Here is a 15,776-nt window from a genome sequence, read left to right as displayed (position 1 = left end):
ACAAAAAACGCATACCATACTGAATTAAGGATATCTGACCAGGTCAGGGGAACTTTAGTTGATGGGGCATCAGGTCTCCAGCAATTTTATCTGTCTTTTACTTTGCATGTACAACCGCATTTTCGGTTGACCAGATTTCAATTGGGTACACTGCATTTTTTAGTGGACTATCCTAAACAGGCTGGCTGGTGTGAGAGACTAGCCTCCTATCCTTGTTAAAATCTGGCCAAACAGAGTACAATGCATTTTATGTTGTTCTGTTCCCTGTATAAATACCCTAGAGCACGTTTTATTAAACCTATATTGAACGTTATTAGGCCCTGCTCTTATCAAGAGGGCTATGCCTATTTAAGGTCATTATCTACGGCTGTAATTACTAGTGCCGTACTTAGTTTTATTAGAATTGCATTTATAAATCAGGAAACGTTATGAAGTGTGAAAAGGAATCCAATTTTATTCTTTTTTTACTAAGAATTTTCCTTTTAGTCAACTGTACAAATGGAGGCGGGGATGGCTATGATGATTTTAAAATGGATTAGTTTTGCTGGTTTATTAAGATCTATGGAAGGGAATATGTGCGAATTCTGTAAACGTTTAGATGTATTATGTAAACTTTTATGATTCTAATGAATCGAATAAAGTGATTTGAACGAACGCTTCGAAAGACCATTCACGTATAGACTGGGTAGGATGATACTAGAACCCGCACTATCTTTATGGTGGTAAAGGTACTCACAAGTTGTTTCCTGCTACACAAGTTACCCTGGATGTATGGATCAGGCGACGAGATCAATTGGGTGTGCATGCAGAATTACCAAAGAAACGCCACTTTGGAGAGGGACAGGACTCAGATTGGCAAGCTGCCCGGCTTAGAGAAGAGCGATTTCCTGGGAATCTCCACTGTTGGGGATATCACTGAAGGTGGGGGAACTCAAACCCTTAACCTTCTGTACAGCATCACAGTCACCACATGTCACAGTTCATAAAATAGGCACAGTTACGACATGCATGGCTGGCAGAAGCGCTAGTGAATATTGAGCTGCCAGAGTATGAGCTACTGAAGGGGAGACTTCTGGTGGAAGCGCTCACAAGAAAAGCAGTGTCCCTCACGTACAAGACACTGAACAATAATATGCCTGACAATCTTGGTCTGCTTCCGGAGCAATGGGAGAGGGACACGGGAGGAATGGAAGACCTTGATTGGGAGGTGGCCCTTAAAGTCAGATTGCACCTCATCCAATATATAATTCTGCATAGGGTATAATACACTAGAGGCAGATTACACACAATGGGGAGGGCAGAGACCCCATGTCTTTGGTGCCAGAGAGCCAGGGACAACATCTACACATCATATTGGGGTGCCCCAACATCCAGGTATTCTGAAAGGCTATCATTGAGGAGTTTAGTGCGCTCCCTCGGATCCCAAATTTCTTCTTTTGGCAATCCAAAGCGATGTTGATGCACCTAGATCCCAAATCCTCTTAAATGCCCTAGGCCTGGTGGTTGCCAAACGGGACGTGGCCATGCGAAGGGGGTGGCCAAGATTCCCACCATCCAAGAATGGAAAGGGGGATGGACCTCTATAAGGCACTTGCACAAGGTCTGGGGTCATTGAATGAGCCATTATGGGCTTGGAATACTCGAGGATGCCCTTTGCCCACTCGCTGTTGCGGACTCAAACACATCCTTTGGAAATGGTGGTCAATCAGTAGGAATATAAAATAATTGTCAATATTGCTATGGTATGTTGAGAGGTCTTGCACTGTTTTTTATTTGTAGTACTGGTCACATATGGAATCACTGCTGCTTATATAACAATGTACTAGGCTTGTTCTCCATGCGACTGTTCCGAATACACTTATGATAACAAAGGCAATAAAAATATATTTTTTTAAAGCTAATTTGTCTGAAATGTGGAAAGTCCTGGAGAGAGGGTCCTGGATATTGGCATGACTGGTGCTACATAAGGATTAGTTCAGAAATTAACATATCCGCGGTCAATCAGAGACACCCCTTTGCATCCACAGGTTGTAAAATTAATGAACATACCTCGATTATGGCCTTAAAGGTGCAGCTTTGCTTCGGCCGCTTTCCCAGACAGATAGACGGACAATCGAAACCCATCATTACGTCAAGCAATTCTTGAAGGGACTGGCTCAGGACTCGTTCCTCATCGTGCGGAATCCCCAAGTCGAGAGCTTGGAAGAGAATCCACCCCAGGCAATAAATGACCTAAAAAAGTGTGGACCAAATGGCTTCAGACAGTGAAATAATGGCACAGAACATACTAATGAGAATGTTGGTTCCGAAATAAATGCACTGTTTGGACTCAAAAACTATACTGCAGTACATAACCCACCATAACAATTTCATGATCCGTAATGTTCACATTTCTCATAACCAAATCTATTCAGTCAATTCATCCTGGTTATGATCATGGTCATTACTAGTGGAAGCAAGTCAGTCTCCTGTAGATGGGCACTGCATGGTTAGAGATTCATTTCAGCAGAGGTGTTGGAGTGGGGTGGTGGAGAGATCAGTACCCTGTCAACCCATGGAAGAATAAATAAGGAGACAATACCCAGAAGACATCGTGTACTGTGACCAAGCCCACCTTGCAGACCCATTTCAGTGACTCCAATCACAACGACCAAAAGAAAGGTAGATTGGACTTCATGGCAAGAAAATAAAAAAATGAATCCCTACCTATCCACTTCCTCTATCCAGGAATTACTGAAGAAAGAATACCAAAGCAAACCACAGAGGGTGGCCATGCAAATCAAAACCTTGCATCACAGAAAACAAACACCCAACTAATGTAGCAGCATTGCAGACTATTTATCCCATTGTAACAAAACAGAACTTCCATTTACTACACACTACTGAACTGCAGAAAGAACCTTCATTTCAAAATCACAAGACCCTTCCCACTCACAATAGCGCCCCAGAAAAAAAAAAAGAAAAAAAAGGCTGAAGTTCTGCCCTCTCTCTATCAGATATGTGCCCGAGCCTAGACAGAAGATGGGGACATGCCCTTTGCTAACCGTCCTTGAACACCAACAGGAAAAGGAGTATGGCAACGCTGAAGCAGATGATACAATGTCTAACCCAAAGACTCAGTTTGGGAGCAGAAGGCTAGAGTTGCTTTCTAGATGGATAGAAGAAAGGAGAATATAGAGATATATATTTTCCAGAACTTGGTCTCCACCAGCTCTAAACGCTCTAATAAAACCTTTGTTAAAGCAACCAAAACTAGATTCTAGCTGGAACCAGAGCCCTACATGAAGGGAGTCTTAACGATCACTAAGACTAAGTAGTAAAAAAAACGAAGAAAAAAACACAAACAAAACACATTTGAACCTGAATTCATTTTGCAGGAACAAGGTGGGTTGCTCCTCACCAGGCGTAGGGTCTACACATGACGTTATTATCTAAGAAAAGATTGTGCGATGCAACTAGTCGCAAAATTAAGATTGCTCACTAAAAGTTTCAATTGCGTTCACGGACTCAAATGGCAACACTTTGCTTTGCAGACCAACTATTCAAGCCTATTATCACAGGAAATGTAAATGTGTTGCAAGAAGGACTGTGTACAGGTAGGGAGAACGGTCTGTTTGGATCCCCTACTTTGGTACCTAAAACAGAAGGCGTTACCTTCCCCATGTTTGCACACCAAAAATCACCAAAGCCAAACTCCCTTCAGTTCAATCACTCCATGGGGAATGATTACATGATGCCCATTGGCCAGGGGCAGGATAGTGCATCTGGACCCCCCATGCAACCTTTCCCCTTCTGCCCCTAAAGCACCATCCACTCAAAGCCTGAAAAATAAACAAGTGAAAAGGCATTTTCCTGGTCAGCAGAGAGATCTACAATGGGAGCCCAATTCCTTCAACAAAAATCCAAGCACAGCCTTATCCACGCAGTCATAGAATGACGAAACAAAACATCTGAATAAAAAGTCTTCAAAAAGATTTTCTTTGAGTAGGCTACCTCTTTCAATAATCCGGCCACACAAATTTACCAACAGTCATTACTGCAACACTGCACTTCTTCCTCCATGCATCTTCAATAACCTGCTCCAGCAAGTCAACCAGTGGTACCAGCCAGCTTCAGGTCCGGTCACCAAAGGATCCAGAGGTGCAGAATCACAAAAAGATCCACTCTAAGGACCATGCTAAATTAAACCGAAACAAAAAAGTAATGCCCAAAATAGATTGCTACAGAACATGCCACCACTGGTTGAAGCACAGGCAACTCTCACCCACTGGTGGTGGGGGAGGGGGAGAAGCGGGAGTTGAGTGCGCGGGCACTTGTTCAGAAAGGAAATACATTTTTTTTAAAAACACTAAAAAAAAAATTAAAAAAACACACACAAGGATTAGGGCGTTTGAGGGGATATGGATGAGTAGGGAAAGCAACAGACCTGCTGGTGGATTCGGGTCAAGGAGTGCACATGTACTTTGAGGGGGCGGCAATATGGAAAAAGTGAAAGCAGATGCAGCCACGCGCGACGTCAAAAGTGAAAGCAGAGGCAGACCGAGGCGCGCGCTTGTCCGTGTAATCGCAAGCTGGTGGCCGCTTTGGTAGCACTTCCAAAAGCCGTTCTTACTAAAATGTCTCGCCAGGGCAGCGCATGCGCTGGCTCAGGCAAGACCTAAAAGACTGGATGCCTTTGCGGTAGATGCACCTTTTGTATGACTCCAGGGGGGACGAGGGTTAAGCAAGATTTTCAGGAGCTGTATATGGCAACTGAGTGTCTAGAAAAGGCATGGTCACTTCATCTAATAATGGCCCGAATTAGGAAGTGGGACAGGAGATAATCCAGGCATGACTACTCTACTAACCACATAATCCTGGTCGCACCAAGCACCACTAAAACAATCTAAAACAATGAAAATACAAAAACCTTCACAGACCACCAATTCAGCTACAAACACAAAACTGCTGTAATGGTACAAGACATATGTGGTCACAGGGACAGCATATGATCCATCACAACTGCTAAGGGGCATTCCATGTGAAAAGTAACATTTTCTGACAATTCTGGCTTTTCTGTCAATGGCACACAAAGCCAGCACCATATTCGGGGCATTTGTCTAGAGGAGTAGTGTATTGCCTTCCTACTGGGATCCAAGAAGTTTGGCTGGCTGCAGTCATGTAACAGCAATTAAGGCAAATGTTCTACAATTTTAATGGAGAGGGGGGGGAAAAAAATCATGATTTATTAAAGACAGAGGCTGTTATGCACTTCTCCTTTATTGCCCTCATACACAGCAGCAATAAAGAACTTAGAATAGAACATCCTTAAAATTCTAGAACTCTTTACAACATGCACAATAACACAGAACATGCAGCAATCTTCCTTTTTTTGCTGCAAAAGCAATAAAAGTCCAAAATGTACGAAAAACCATTAACTTCATCCATTGTAATCCACACACATTTCCAAGAATCTTCTTAGTTCGGTCCTAGAAAACGTAACAAAAATAAAATATCAAACAGATCAAAAGGGTTGGGCACAAACGGGGAGGATTAATAGTCTCTGTGCCTTTAATAAAATCAGGTTTTCTTCCCATTAAATCTGTGGAAAATCTGCATTTTATAGCAAGGCACGGAGGCCAAAATTCTGCATATTCAAATCTCATCCATTACTCTTTATACAGCATTTTCCACAGGTTTAATTTAGAAACTTTTAAACGTTGACTCACTTAACCAATCAGCTGTCTTCATAATACTACTTCGACTACCGCCTGTTACAAAAGCTTTGCTTGCCATCTCTCCCCTTGCCGAATGCGCCCCAAACACACTCACATCAACTCCTGCTAACTTCACCCCATTTACCCATCTTGCCGAAGTAGGCACAAATACTGCTCTGAAAGGATGCCTATAAGAATTCAGCAACTGGACATCCTTGCTCTCTCAACCCCACAGTCCTTTCCTCATACAATTTCAGAAATTGCAGCACACAGCAGATCATGGCCCTACATCCTTGGATAGGAAATCATCCTAGATGTAGTTTGTGCATTTTCACACACTCAGGCTGAAAACTCCTAGAAGTCACATTAAAACATTTAAAAGTGCTAATATCCTAAACCTTCCTAAGAGACAGCAAACAATATCACCATTTTCCATGACATCAATTAATTACTTCCCCATCCTGCTTCCTTTAACACCTGCCATACATCCCATAAAAATGCATACTTCGCTGGGGGGGGGGGGGGGGGGGGAGGAATCTCCAATCGAACACCCTTCACTATTTTTTTAACTAATTGTTAAACCAGAATTCCATTCACCAATTCATGCACAGCTGAAATAGCCGTCCTGCTCAGGTTCACAGAGTTGTATGCTAAACTTTTCTTAAACAATACCAACAAATGATTAACCACCTCTACTACAGTTGCAGATATGGGATCCAACGTCTTTACAGCACATCAACCAGACCATTTTATTCATACCGTCCAGCAACCCTTTGTTATTCCTGGTGTCCGTGATTCCTTAATAAGCTCTGAAGCCTCTTCCGATAACCCAGACACCGACCATAATACTGTCCTGAGATCAAACCATCCCATCAGAACCAACTGCCTTACTACCAACTTGTGGCAATTTCCCTTGGCGTCCACCAGTAACTGCAGAAAACAAGGTAAGAACACTGGATCATACACCAATAGACCCATCACATCCTGAAACCACACCTGTGACGGTAAAAATTGTGTTATTAACATCACCTTCTCTCTCCTGACCTTCATGAGCACTCTCTGAACCAACTACAAAAGAGGAATTAATACAACCACCCCCCCCCCACCAGAATCCTGAAGGAAAGCATCGGTTACAAATGCCCCCAGTCTTCAACTATAAAACTTCCGTAGCTGTGCATTCAACCCGTCTGCGAATAGGTCCATCTCCATTGGACCCCACCCCCTGTCCAAGCTCAAACACACCTCCCTGTTCAACCTCAAACTGCTCGCATCCTTTAGATTCCTCGAATTCCAATCAGCCTCTACATAGTTCTTCCCCAGAATATGTTGAGACCGTACCATAATCTCCCTGTCCAAGCAGTAGCTCCAGAACTCCTTTGCCAACCCCCAACTTGTTGACATAATGGACTACAGTTAACATTGTCCATCTTCAGCAGCACACAACACGTCACTTTTTTCCCCCACAAAACTAGTCACTGCGCACGATCCTACCAATAACTCCAGACAACTAATATGCATCTCCCTCTCTTTTTCAAGCCAATGGCCCCATGTCACCGATCTGCACCTTGCGCCTCATCCGAACAGAGTTGCATTCAACTCTCACTACCTCTAGGACCGCCCCAACAATGGCTCTTCCGTTCCATGTTCATTAATCACCAATTCACCTCATGCATTGCCTCCCGATTCATCTCTATCTTCTGTGAATACTATGCTTCCAAACGTAAATCATACCCTTACAACCTTTGAAGTTCACTGTAATGCAGGGGTGCCAGAAAGGAAAACAAAATAAAATGCCCTGCATTGATGCCGTTAAAAGTCCAAACAACCTCGCTATCTGAAGCAAAGACATTCATACCGATTGCTTTACTCTCTTCAACTCCTTGTGTATCTTTTCCACTTTCTTAATTGGTAACTTCAACACCCCCACCTCTAACCCCCCCCCCCCCCCCCCAGGTCTCCACCTGAAAACCCAAAAAAGTAATCTGCGCTGGCGTCAAACAAGACTTCTCGTTTACCACAAATTCTAGATCCTCCAGCATCCTCACAGCCAACTCTGTCTGATCTACTGCTAATTCTCTTTCATCTAAATACACTATCAATCGTTCTCCTCTTGGTTTCAACCATGTAATCACAGGTCTCATGACCAGTGCTTAAATGGGCCGGTACGGAGTACCAGCACTTTTTTATTTTGCGAGGGAGAGTACCGGCACTTCTCAGAAACATGCAGGTACTCTGGTACAGAGTACCTGCACTTCTATTTTTCCAAATCAAGCACTGCTCATGACCTTCGTAAAACACCACGGAGCGGACATCAGGCCGAATGGTAGGCTCTTGAATCTCCATCGCTTACCTTTCCACCTGAACTATAGGTAATCCCTGTGCTCTACACACACTGGGATTGTTAAATAAGTATCCTTTAAATCTAGCCTCATTAATCAATTCCCTTTCCTTAGTAACTCCCTCAACGTGTGTATTCCTTCCATCTTGAAGTGATTGTAACACACCCAATCGTTTAGTTATCTCAGATTTATTACTTGTCTCGTCCTTTTGTCCTTTTTCTCCACTGAGAATATATGGATTACAAAACATGTTGGACTCAGTCCTGCCCTCTCTATGGCCCTTTTCTTCAAAAGGGTTACCACCTCTTGAGACACCAACCTCTCCTGCACTTTTGAAAACCGTAGTAGCCTTGGACAATATTCCTGCACGGTTACCCCTACAAAGTCTATACAATACCCCTGAACTGTCCTCATCCAAGGATCTTGTGTAATCTCTCCCCATCTCACAACAAACTGAGCTAGTCTGTGTCAAGTTCTACACGGGTACTTGAAAAGTAGTTTCTAAAATTCACTTGTTCCACCTCTTGCTCTTGTCTCACTCCGTGATCCATGCAATCTTGCTCTGTCTCGAAGGATAAAATCCTCCTTGTTCTGACCCATATCCATATGGTCCCAAACCTCATGAAAGAACTAAGAGTGATCCACAGCCATCGACCCTACTCCCGGACCCACAAAAAAAACCTTACACATGTCCTTTTGCACTTGCTGTAAAAAATGTCAAATGCCGATATGTCCTTGAACTCTTCGCCAAACAACATCCCATTACTCTTTTTGCTTGCAAATTCCGCTAACTTGAGATTTATTTTCATCAAACTACTTTTGTGACTTTCCATAAAAAAAGGCCGCATTAGTATTGCCCAGTAAGCAAATACATCCACCCCAGTATTATTGGTATGCACCTCCTTGCACACATCAAACACCTTTCTAATGGGGCTGAAAATATCCAAAAGAATATCTTGACGCCCCTTCAGACACTTATCTAGGCCTTTCCTAGAAAAACTCCATTTGGGATCCAGTACAGGCCACCTTTGACAGCAGGGTAAGCCTCAGACACTCGTAACATAGCCTTGTCCGAATCTCCTTAGTGACTTCCCTGCACATCCAGTATGAAACATACTGAGCTACATCCTCTGCTGGTGGCCACGGAGGTGACTTGGGGTGTTGCATCACTAGAGGATTAAACAATTCTTCACCCTGCAGGTCAACAAAATGACCCAACTCCAATTTTATTCTTTTTTGTCCCCGTTACCTCTCCTTACTTTTAATACTCTCCTCCTCTGTCTCATCGAGATCTGACAAGCATGTCAACTCTACATGTGCACTAGAATACGACCCATCACATGCCACCACATTGTTCTTCCCTGTATAGCATACTTATTGGCATTTATAGCACATCCTGTATCTAGCGCCTTACACCCAGATCCTTAGCCTTCTTTAGGCACCTTCACATGCTTTCTTTTTAAAGCTCGAAAAACTACTTAGAGAGAAGGAGCGTCGTATTAATGTTCTTCGTAATCAATTATTGAAATCTTTAAAGATCCAGTCCAAACACAAACTTCCTTTTTTGATCAGTGCTTTATTGACAATCATACAAATTCATCCCAAAAACTGGACAATGTAATCAGCCTACGCATTTCGTCCAATCTAGGACGTCATCAGAGCTATCAACACTATTTTTCTCCCCATATATACCTTTGTAAAGACTATTCTTGTCTTTACAGAAAATCACTCAATCCTATTTCCTTCCAATTTATTCAAAATGAACGGTCACCAATATTCTCCTTCTTGTTAAGCATTGATGAAATCTTCTAAGTACTCTGTTCAGCCATGTTCAGCTCTCACAACCTGCTCCTGGCAGCCGGTCCGATAAATCCCGCTGTCCCAGTGCCTCCTGCCTTTGAACCACTAGCTATCAGTTCAACCTCTCCTTTTGACCAACATTTTTCCTCATCTAAATTCTTTAAATAATTTTTTCCTTTAAATGCATCTCAACACTACTATTTTTCTAGCCATTCTTTCTGCTAAATGCCCAAACATTTTCTCCAAATATTCCTTAATTTTTCCCCTAAAACACTTCCTCCAACCTCTCCATGGTTATACATTTTATTTTTGAATATTCAAGATTTGCTCCTTCCTAATGCCTTAGGGTACTACCCAGCTGTCAGAATAACAGCAGACTGAAATATTCTCAGTGTGAAAAGGCAATTACCATACTACATAAACGTAATGCCCAAATTATCGCCACCTAATCCTTAAAGCATCTAATCTTCAACTTTTCCAAGCCTTTAAAATGGCCGCTGCATGCAACGTGGACGGTGGCCTTGTGCTGTCAAAATCAAGAGTCCTGTATGCGAGTCACACTAACCATTGCGACTCACACTTAAGGATTAGCCTGCCGCAATGTTACGACCGGCCTGCCCTCACGTGCCCCCACGTGCAATTTACCGCATCATACTACACACCCGTAAATGCATTTTTTCACAATTCCAACAGCCTCTGCTGCCTTACACAAGATTCCGGCTGCTTTCTACATGTAGAAACACTTAAAAGCACTGGACTCCTTTGCACACGCTACATTTAAATTCTAAATAACTGGACCCATCCTCTCCTTATGGCTCTAACAATTATGATTACGTCAAGAATAAAAATATCCTTCCCTTAACCAAACTCTTGCCCTCCTGAATTCAAAACCCCTCTGTTATTTCTTCTTTTCTCAAATTGCAGGACTCCTGTTCCCTAAGCTGTGAAGCTGACTCATACATGGAAAAACACCTACTTGAAACTACACAGTTTCGTTTTAAAGTTACATTTGGTTATCTTTACATAAAGCTACTCAAACATACTGCCCTCTAAATCTCATCCTAATCATATTTTACTTATTTTCCATATTAAACACATTCTCATAGTAGATCGGATGAGAAGGTTTTATTTGGAAAAGTAAATACCTCAGAAGTAACTTGAACAGTACTTATCTGTGTATGAGCAGCAGCAAAAGGAAGAGGTCTGTGTGTTTTATGTTATGCATGTTCTAAAGAGTTCTAGAATTTTATGCATGTTCTATTCCAATTCCAAGTTATTTGTTGCTGCTGCGTATGAGGGCAATAACGAGTGGTGTATAATATCAGCCTCCATGCCTGGCCATAAAATTGGAACATCCTGAACCGTCAGTTACACTTCAAGTGTATGCACAGGCCTGAGTATAGGTTGCTCACGTTCCTGTTTAGACCCAGGTCTCACACCAGCAGCAGCAGCAGCAAAGGAGTGAAAGAGGTGGCAGCATCACAACCACTTATAACGAGGCCACAGAATAAAAAGAGAAAGTATCCGAGTCTTCCTGGGATAAGACACCACATGCCCTGAAGCCAAGCAGCTAAGAATGGACTTAATCAAAATAAAAAACTAGCGACAACCAGTTCTGAAAATGTTTCTATATGAGAACAGCCTATATTCCAAGCCACTGCATTATAATGCATATTTATTGATTTAGGCTTAATGAGAAGTCAATGTATTGTCTTTTTGATGCACTGAAGTGTTTTGTCCTACATCTAACTTGACAGATATTGCAATTTCACATCTACCAAGCTACTTGATTTAATCACATCTTGAGGATACAAGAAAAGGTGAGTGTGTTTTCTGGTGCCATCATTGGTTTTTTTAATGCTGCCTTTCGCCAGAAGTTCGAGGACTAATAAGTTTAGCAAAAACGTAAAACATCTGTTTGGCACTATGACGGAGTCCCCCAAATAGAATGACTAAGTAAAACATGTTACTAAGTTAGCAAGACTCCAAACTGGAAGACCCCATCTCCCACCAAACATGTAGGAGTTTGTGAAACAAGAGAAAAGAGTAGACACAAAGCCCAGGCTTAGCTGATTTTCAGTAGACCATTCACCCACAGCCATGTGAAATGTAGTAATAAAAGCATCCTGGACCACTAGAGTAAATATGTAGAACTGAGACATGGGCAGAACTGAGACATGGGCAGAACTGAGACATGGGCAGAAGAGCTCATTAAGACTTAAGCGAACCTTCTTCCTAGCTAACCACCTTTATGTTTTTTGGCGATTTGGACCAAATTTGGTACACTAAAACTTACTTCTTTGTCTGTTTTCACTGGTCTTAATGGATCTGAAAGAGTAAAAAGTAAACTGAATTAGTCATTGTTCGTAGTCATTCAACTCCTCATTGTGCCCAAAACAGAGCATAGTTTTATTGTGTAACCTGATAAAAAAAACAAAAAAACAGCAAAGAATATCTGCAAATTTTACACCCAAAAATCCCATCACGTTGTGAATGGGCTGGGCATTATTAGTCTAAAACCTAAGGCACTCCGAAAATTCAAGTTTCAAATCTCCACCAAAAACGCTTGCATAAGAGCACACATTCCCATTCAATCACCAGGCCCCTCAAATATACTTTGGAAAGTACTAACAACTCGGTACGGCTAAAATGTGAAATAGTATTGACTTGTATCAGCACAGATGTAACTGACTTCTATGTTTTCTTGCTCAGGCCAAAATTACGAACAGGAAGTGTCGCTCTAAATGACTTGAGTTTTGTCTCCCAAATATAAGAAATAGTCAAATATCTTGTCAATCTGAAACGTTTTTTTTTTTTGTTCGCACTAAACATGTAACTGCTGCTAGAAACCTTTTTAAGTTACGATATGAATGTGGGTGCTGCCTGTTCTTATCAAGCTTGTCTCTCCAATTCATTTCAGGCAGTCTTCCTAGTCGGGTGCCTTCAATTTACAGACTAATAATTTTTATTTTTACAATAACCCTCTCAACGTCTTAGTGGCTTGTAAGGAGTATTCGGTGACACTACTAAGGTACAATTAAAGTCCTTCTTAAAGTGAATGACAATCACAGATACAATTAAATCCTAAGCCTCCTGAGCAAATGACAAAGTGATGGACACAAGTTTACAACACAACTATTACAAATAAAATAATTTATGTTTAAAATAATGGGAAATGAATTTAGAATGGGTAGCAAGAAGTTCTGATCAGTGGTTCCCCTGGAAGCCAGAAATGTGGGGTGGAAATTATTCCAGATTTGCATGATAACCACTGTGCAAATTTTATAGTAAAATGCAGAGTTAAAAACAAGGTTAACCACAGTCACCCATGAACGATGCCAGCATCAGTGATGACTGGATAAATGAGCTAGATTATACCACATTGGTATCTTTTTGTAGAAGAATATTTCAAATGAAGGCTAACGTTAGCCCATCAGTAGTAAGACGCTTGCATTTTAAGAGTTTTATCTGCACTCTAACCTGCTGGAATGTTAAAACAGTTTTGACAGACCAGGAGTTAAAAAAAGACAACATTTGGGAGCTAAGTTTTATTTTGCATTTTATGTGTGCCCAGTGTACCAGGGCATTAGTCATTCCTGGCGTTTCAATTGCCTATTGTATTGTGGGGATCGTAGTTTTCCTTTCAACACTCATTATCGTCTCAAACCCTCAGTGCGCAAAGTTATGCTAAAGAGCACGAATTGTCTGAAGGTGTTAAACATGACAGAATCCACTTGTCAACTATGTTTTAACATTTTACAAAGCTGTATAACTCATGTCAAAACTGCTCATCACAAAAAGCAAAAGTAAACTCTGCATAGGTATTTTTTGAGCCCTCACTCATTCATATAATGCATTAAAATAAGCACTGGCAATAAGAATCATTTTGCCTTGTGTAGAGAAGGTTTTACACAGAGCTTCACAACAAAGGTAAAAGGTCGGAGGCGGCCGCAGTGCAACATTCCTCAACAAAAACTAAGTAACTGAAAGGTGGTAGTAGCAGAACGACGACCTCACCATCTCTCAAGATGCTACAAACAGGAGTTCTTCGGTCGTTCTGTACCTTCCCTACGAACACACAACATTCAGCAAGATGCACAAATATTTAGTGAAAGAGGAGAACAAACAGCCCTGAGGTGTTCCTGCATGGAATCCCACACCTGAGAGTTCAAAATGCCTAGTCTCAACTATCACAACCAGCGAACTTTAACAACCGCTGCTTTTCCTAGAATGCAGTGTGTTTCTCAATGGGAGTCCAATTACTTGTTTCACTGAACACGCCTTAAGATTACCATACGATACTGGTCTTTACACCCAAAACCGTTCAGTCAGACAACTGTAGACTACAACTCCCAAAATGCACCGTCTGGATAACTGAAAGTCAACTTCATAGCTATCAAAGAGTAAGGTGGGAGATGGATAAATGCAGCAACCGTGTCATGCAAATAGAGGTGCAGTGGTGACAAAGCTGTGGGCCTTATCGGGATGGTCAAGTCACTTTTTAAATTAATTATTATAACCTGTCCAATTCCTTTTCGTTGTCATAGAGACTAGCGCCTAAATGTTTACTTACCAGTTACGCGGCCGCTGGCGAAGGACACCGAGCCGTCCCGGTTTATGACCGGGGTGTCCTGCGGTGGGGGCCCGCGAAACGACCGCTTGGAAGAACCCCGCCCTAGAAGCTCCATCCTGCAGCAGCACTCGTAGCACAGGGCCCAGACCTGCTCCTCTGAGATGGGCGCCTGGTAGCGCGCCAGCACGGCATTGGCACATTTCAAAATGGCACCTTTTTCCTTCATGAAAGTCTCCATTTTCCCAGCTGCCTGCCTGTCCAAATCCTACGCGAAAACAGTGTTCCTCCCTCTCGTGGAATAAATAACACAGGTGGGTGCGATTCTGTCAAATGGAAACGAGGCTGGTGCTAATTGCTACACTTCCTCATATGGCTGCACAGCCCTCGTTCACAGTGGCGCCCACACAGTCAGAAAACTTTTTATGGTGTTACACTGCCTGCAGAATGGATCACTAGTACTCTGTTGTGGTTTGACGCTGGAATCGGGTCGCACACATAAAGTGACACACACCTAATATCGTCCATGGACAAAAGTGCATAAAAATCACGTTCCTCAAATTCTCCGATTGTCGGGGCTGGCTTCCCGCTTTTGGATGACATGACTTTGCATTCTGGTACTTGTAGTTTCCCCATATTATTCCATGCAAGACTATAAATGTGAAGGGTATGTGTGTGTGTAATTGACTATACCTGGGTCACATAGCTACAGTTCTTAACTTCAAAACTCTGAAACTTCTTCCCGAATTTGTGCAAGTAGTCCATACATTGCCGGGTTTTCCTTTGCATTCTGGTAATTCTATTTGTGTATTTATTTACAATTGTATAAACAGTGCTACAAGTAATGAAATGCACTCTATATTGGAGCGCTAAACATGAGCACCGGTTACATTTCACAAGGATATATTCTTTTTTAGGGCTCGCCCATAGCGATGCAGTGCGCAGCACTGCTCGCGCAGGCGAGAGCCCTTTTGTGGAGGGTTCCAAAACGGACCCTGGAATCGCACACGCTCCTGCATGTGCGATTCTTTTTGTGCTACGCGATTGGCCTTTGCGTGCGTGTTTTTATAAAAGACTGCACGCAATTGGCCAAAGGCGGGCGCATTGCTCCGCTCATGGTCTATTGGTGTCTATTACGCGCTTGGTGCGCATAATAGACACCAGTAGGCCATGGCTCGCAGTGGCGCACGCGCACCACTTGCGGTATTGTTACAGTACAGCCCGGTAAGCAGTTCTGGTCCTGGCTGGCAGCACGTAGGAATAGGCAGACAAAGTAACACGCACACACCGACCCCCCCCACACACACACATACACACCTCCTCTGCCCCCCCCACACACCACCCTCGCCCCCACTCACACCGCCCTCCCAC

The 15,776-nt window shown here is 42.6% G+C and overlaps 1 protein-coding gene across 2 annotated transcripts in view; it reads right to left on the bottom strand.

The window, feature by feature from the left end:
* LOC146812303 (protein spire homolog 1-like) overlaps positions 1-14,725 on the bottom strand; it is a 197,437-nt gene extending 182,712 nt beyond the window's left edge. The window contains exons 1-3 of one of the 2 annotated variants that reach the window (XM_085614578.1): positions 14,409-14,725; positions 12,132-12,163; positions 2,050-2,232 (exon numbers count right to left, since the gene is read on the bottom strand). In XM_085614578.1, coding sequence (XP_085470704.1) covers positions 2,050-2,232; positions 12,132-12,163; positions 14,409-14,646 — 453 coding nt within the window. In that variant the 5' untranslated portion in view covers positions 14,647-14,725. The remainder of the gene's footprint in view (positions 1-2,049; positions 2,233-12,131; positions 12,164-14,408) is intronic. The other variant, XM_085614576.1, reaches the window with a different exon arrangement.
* Between the last annotated feature and the right edge of the window lie 1,051 nt (positions 14,726-15,776).

Source organism: Triturus cristatus, chromosome 7 (assembly GCF_964204655.1).
Source record: "Triturus cristatus chromosome 7, aTriCri1.1, whole genome shotgun sequence".
NCBI lineage: Eukaryota > Metazoa > Chordata > Amphibia > Caudata > Salamandridae > Triturus > Triturus cristatus.
This window is presented reverse-complemented; position numbering and strand designations above follow the sequence as displayed.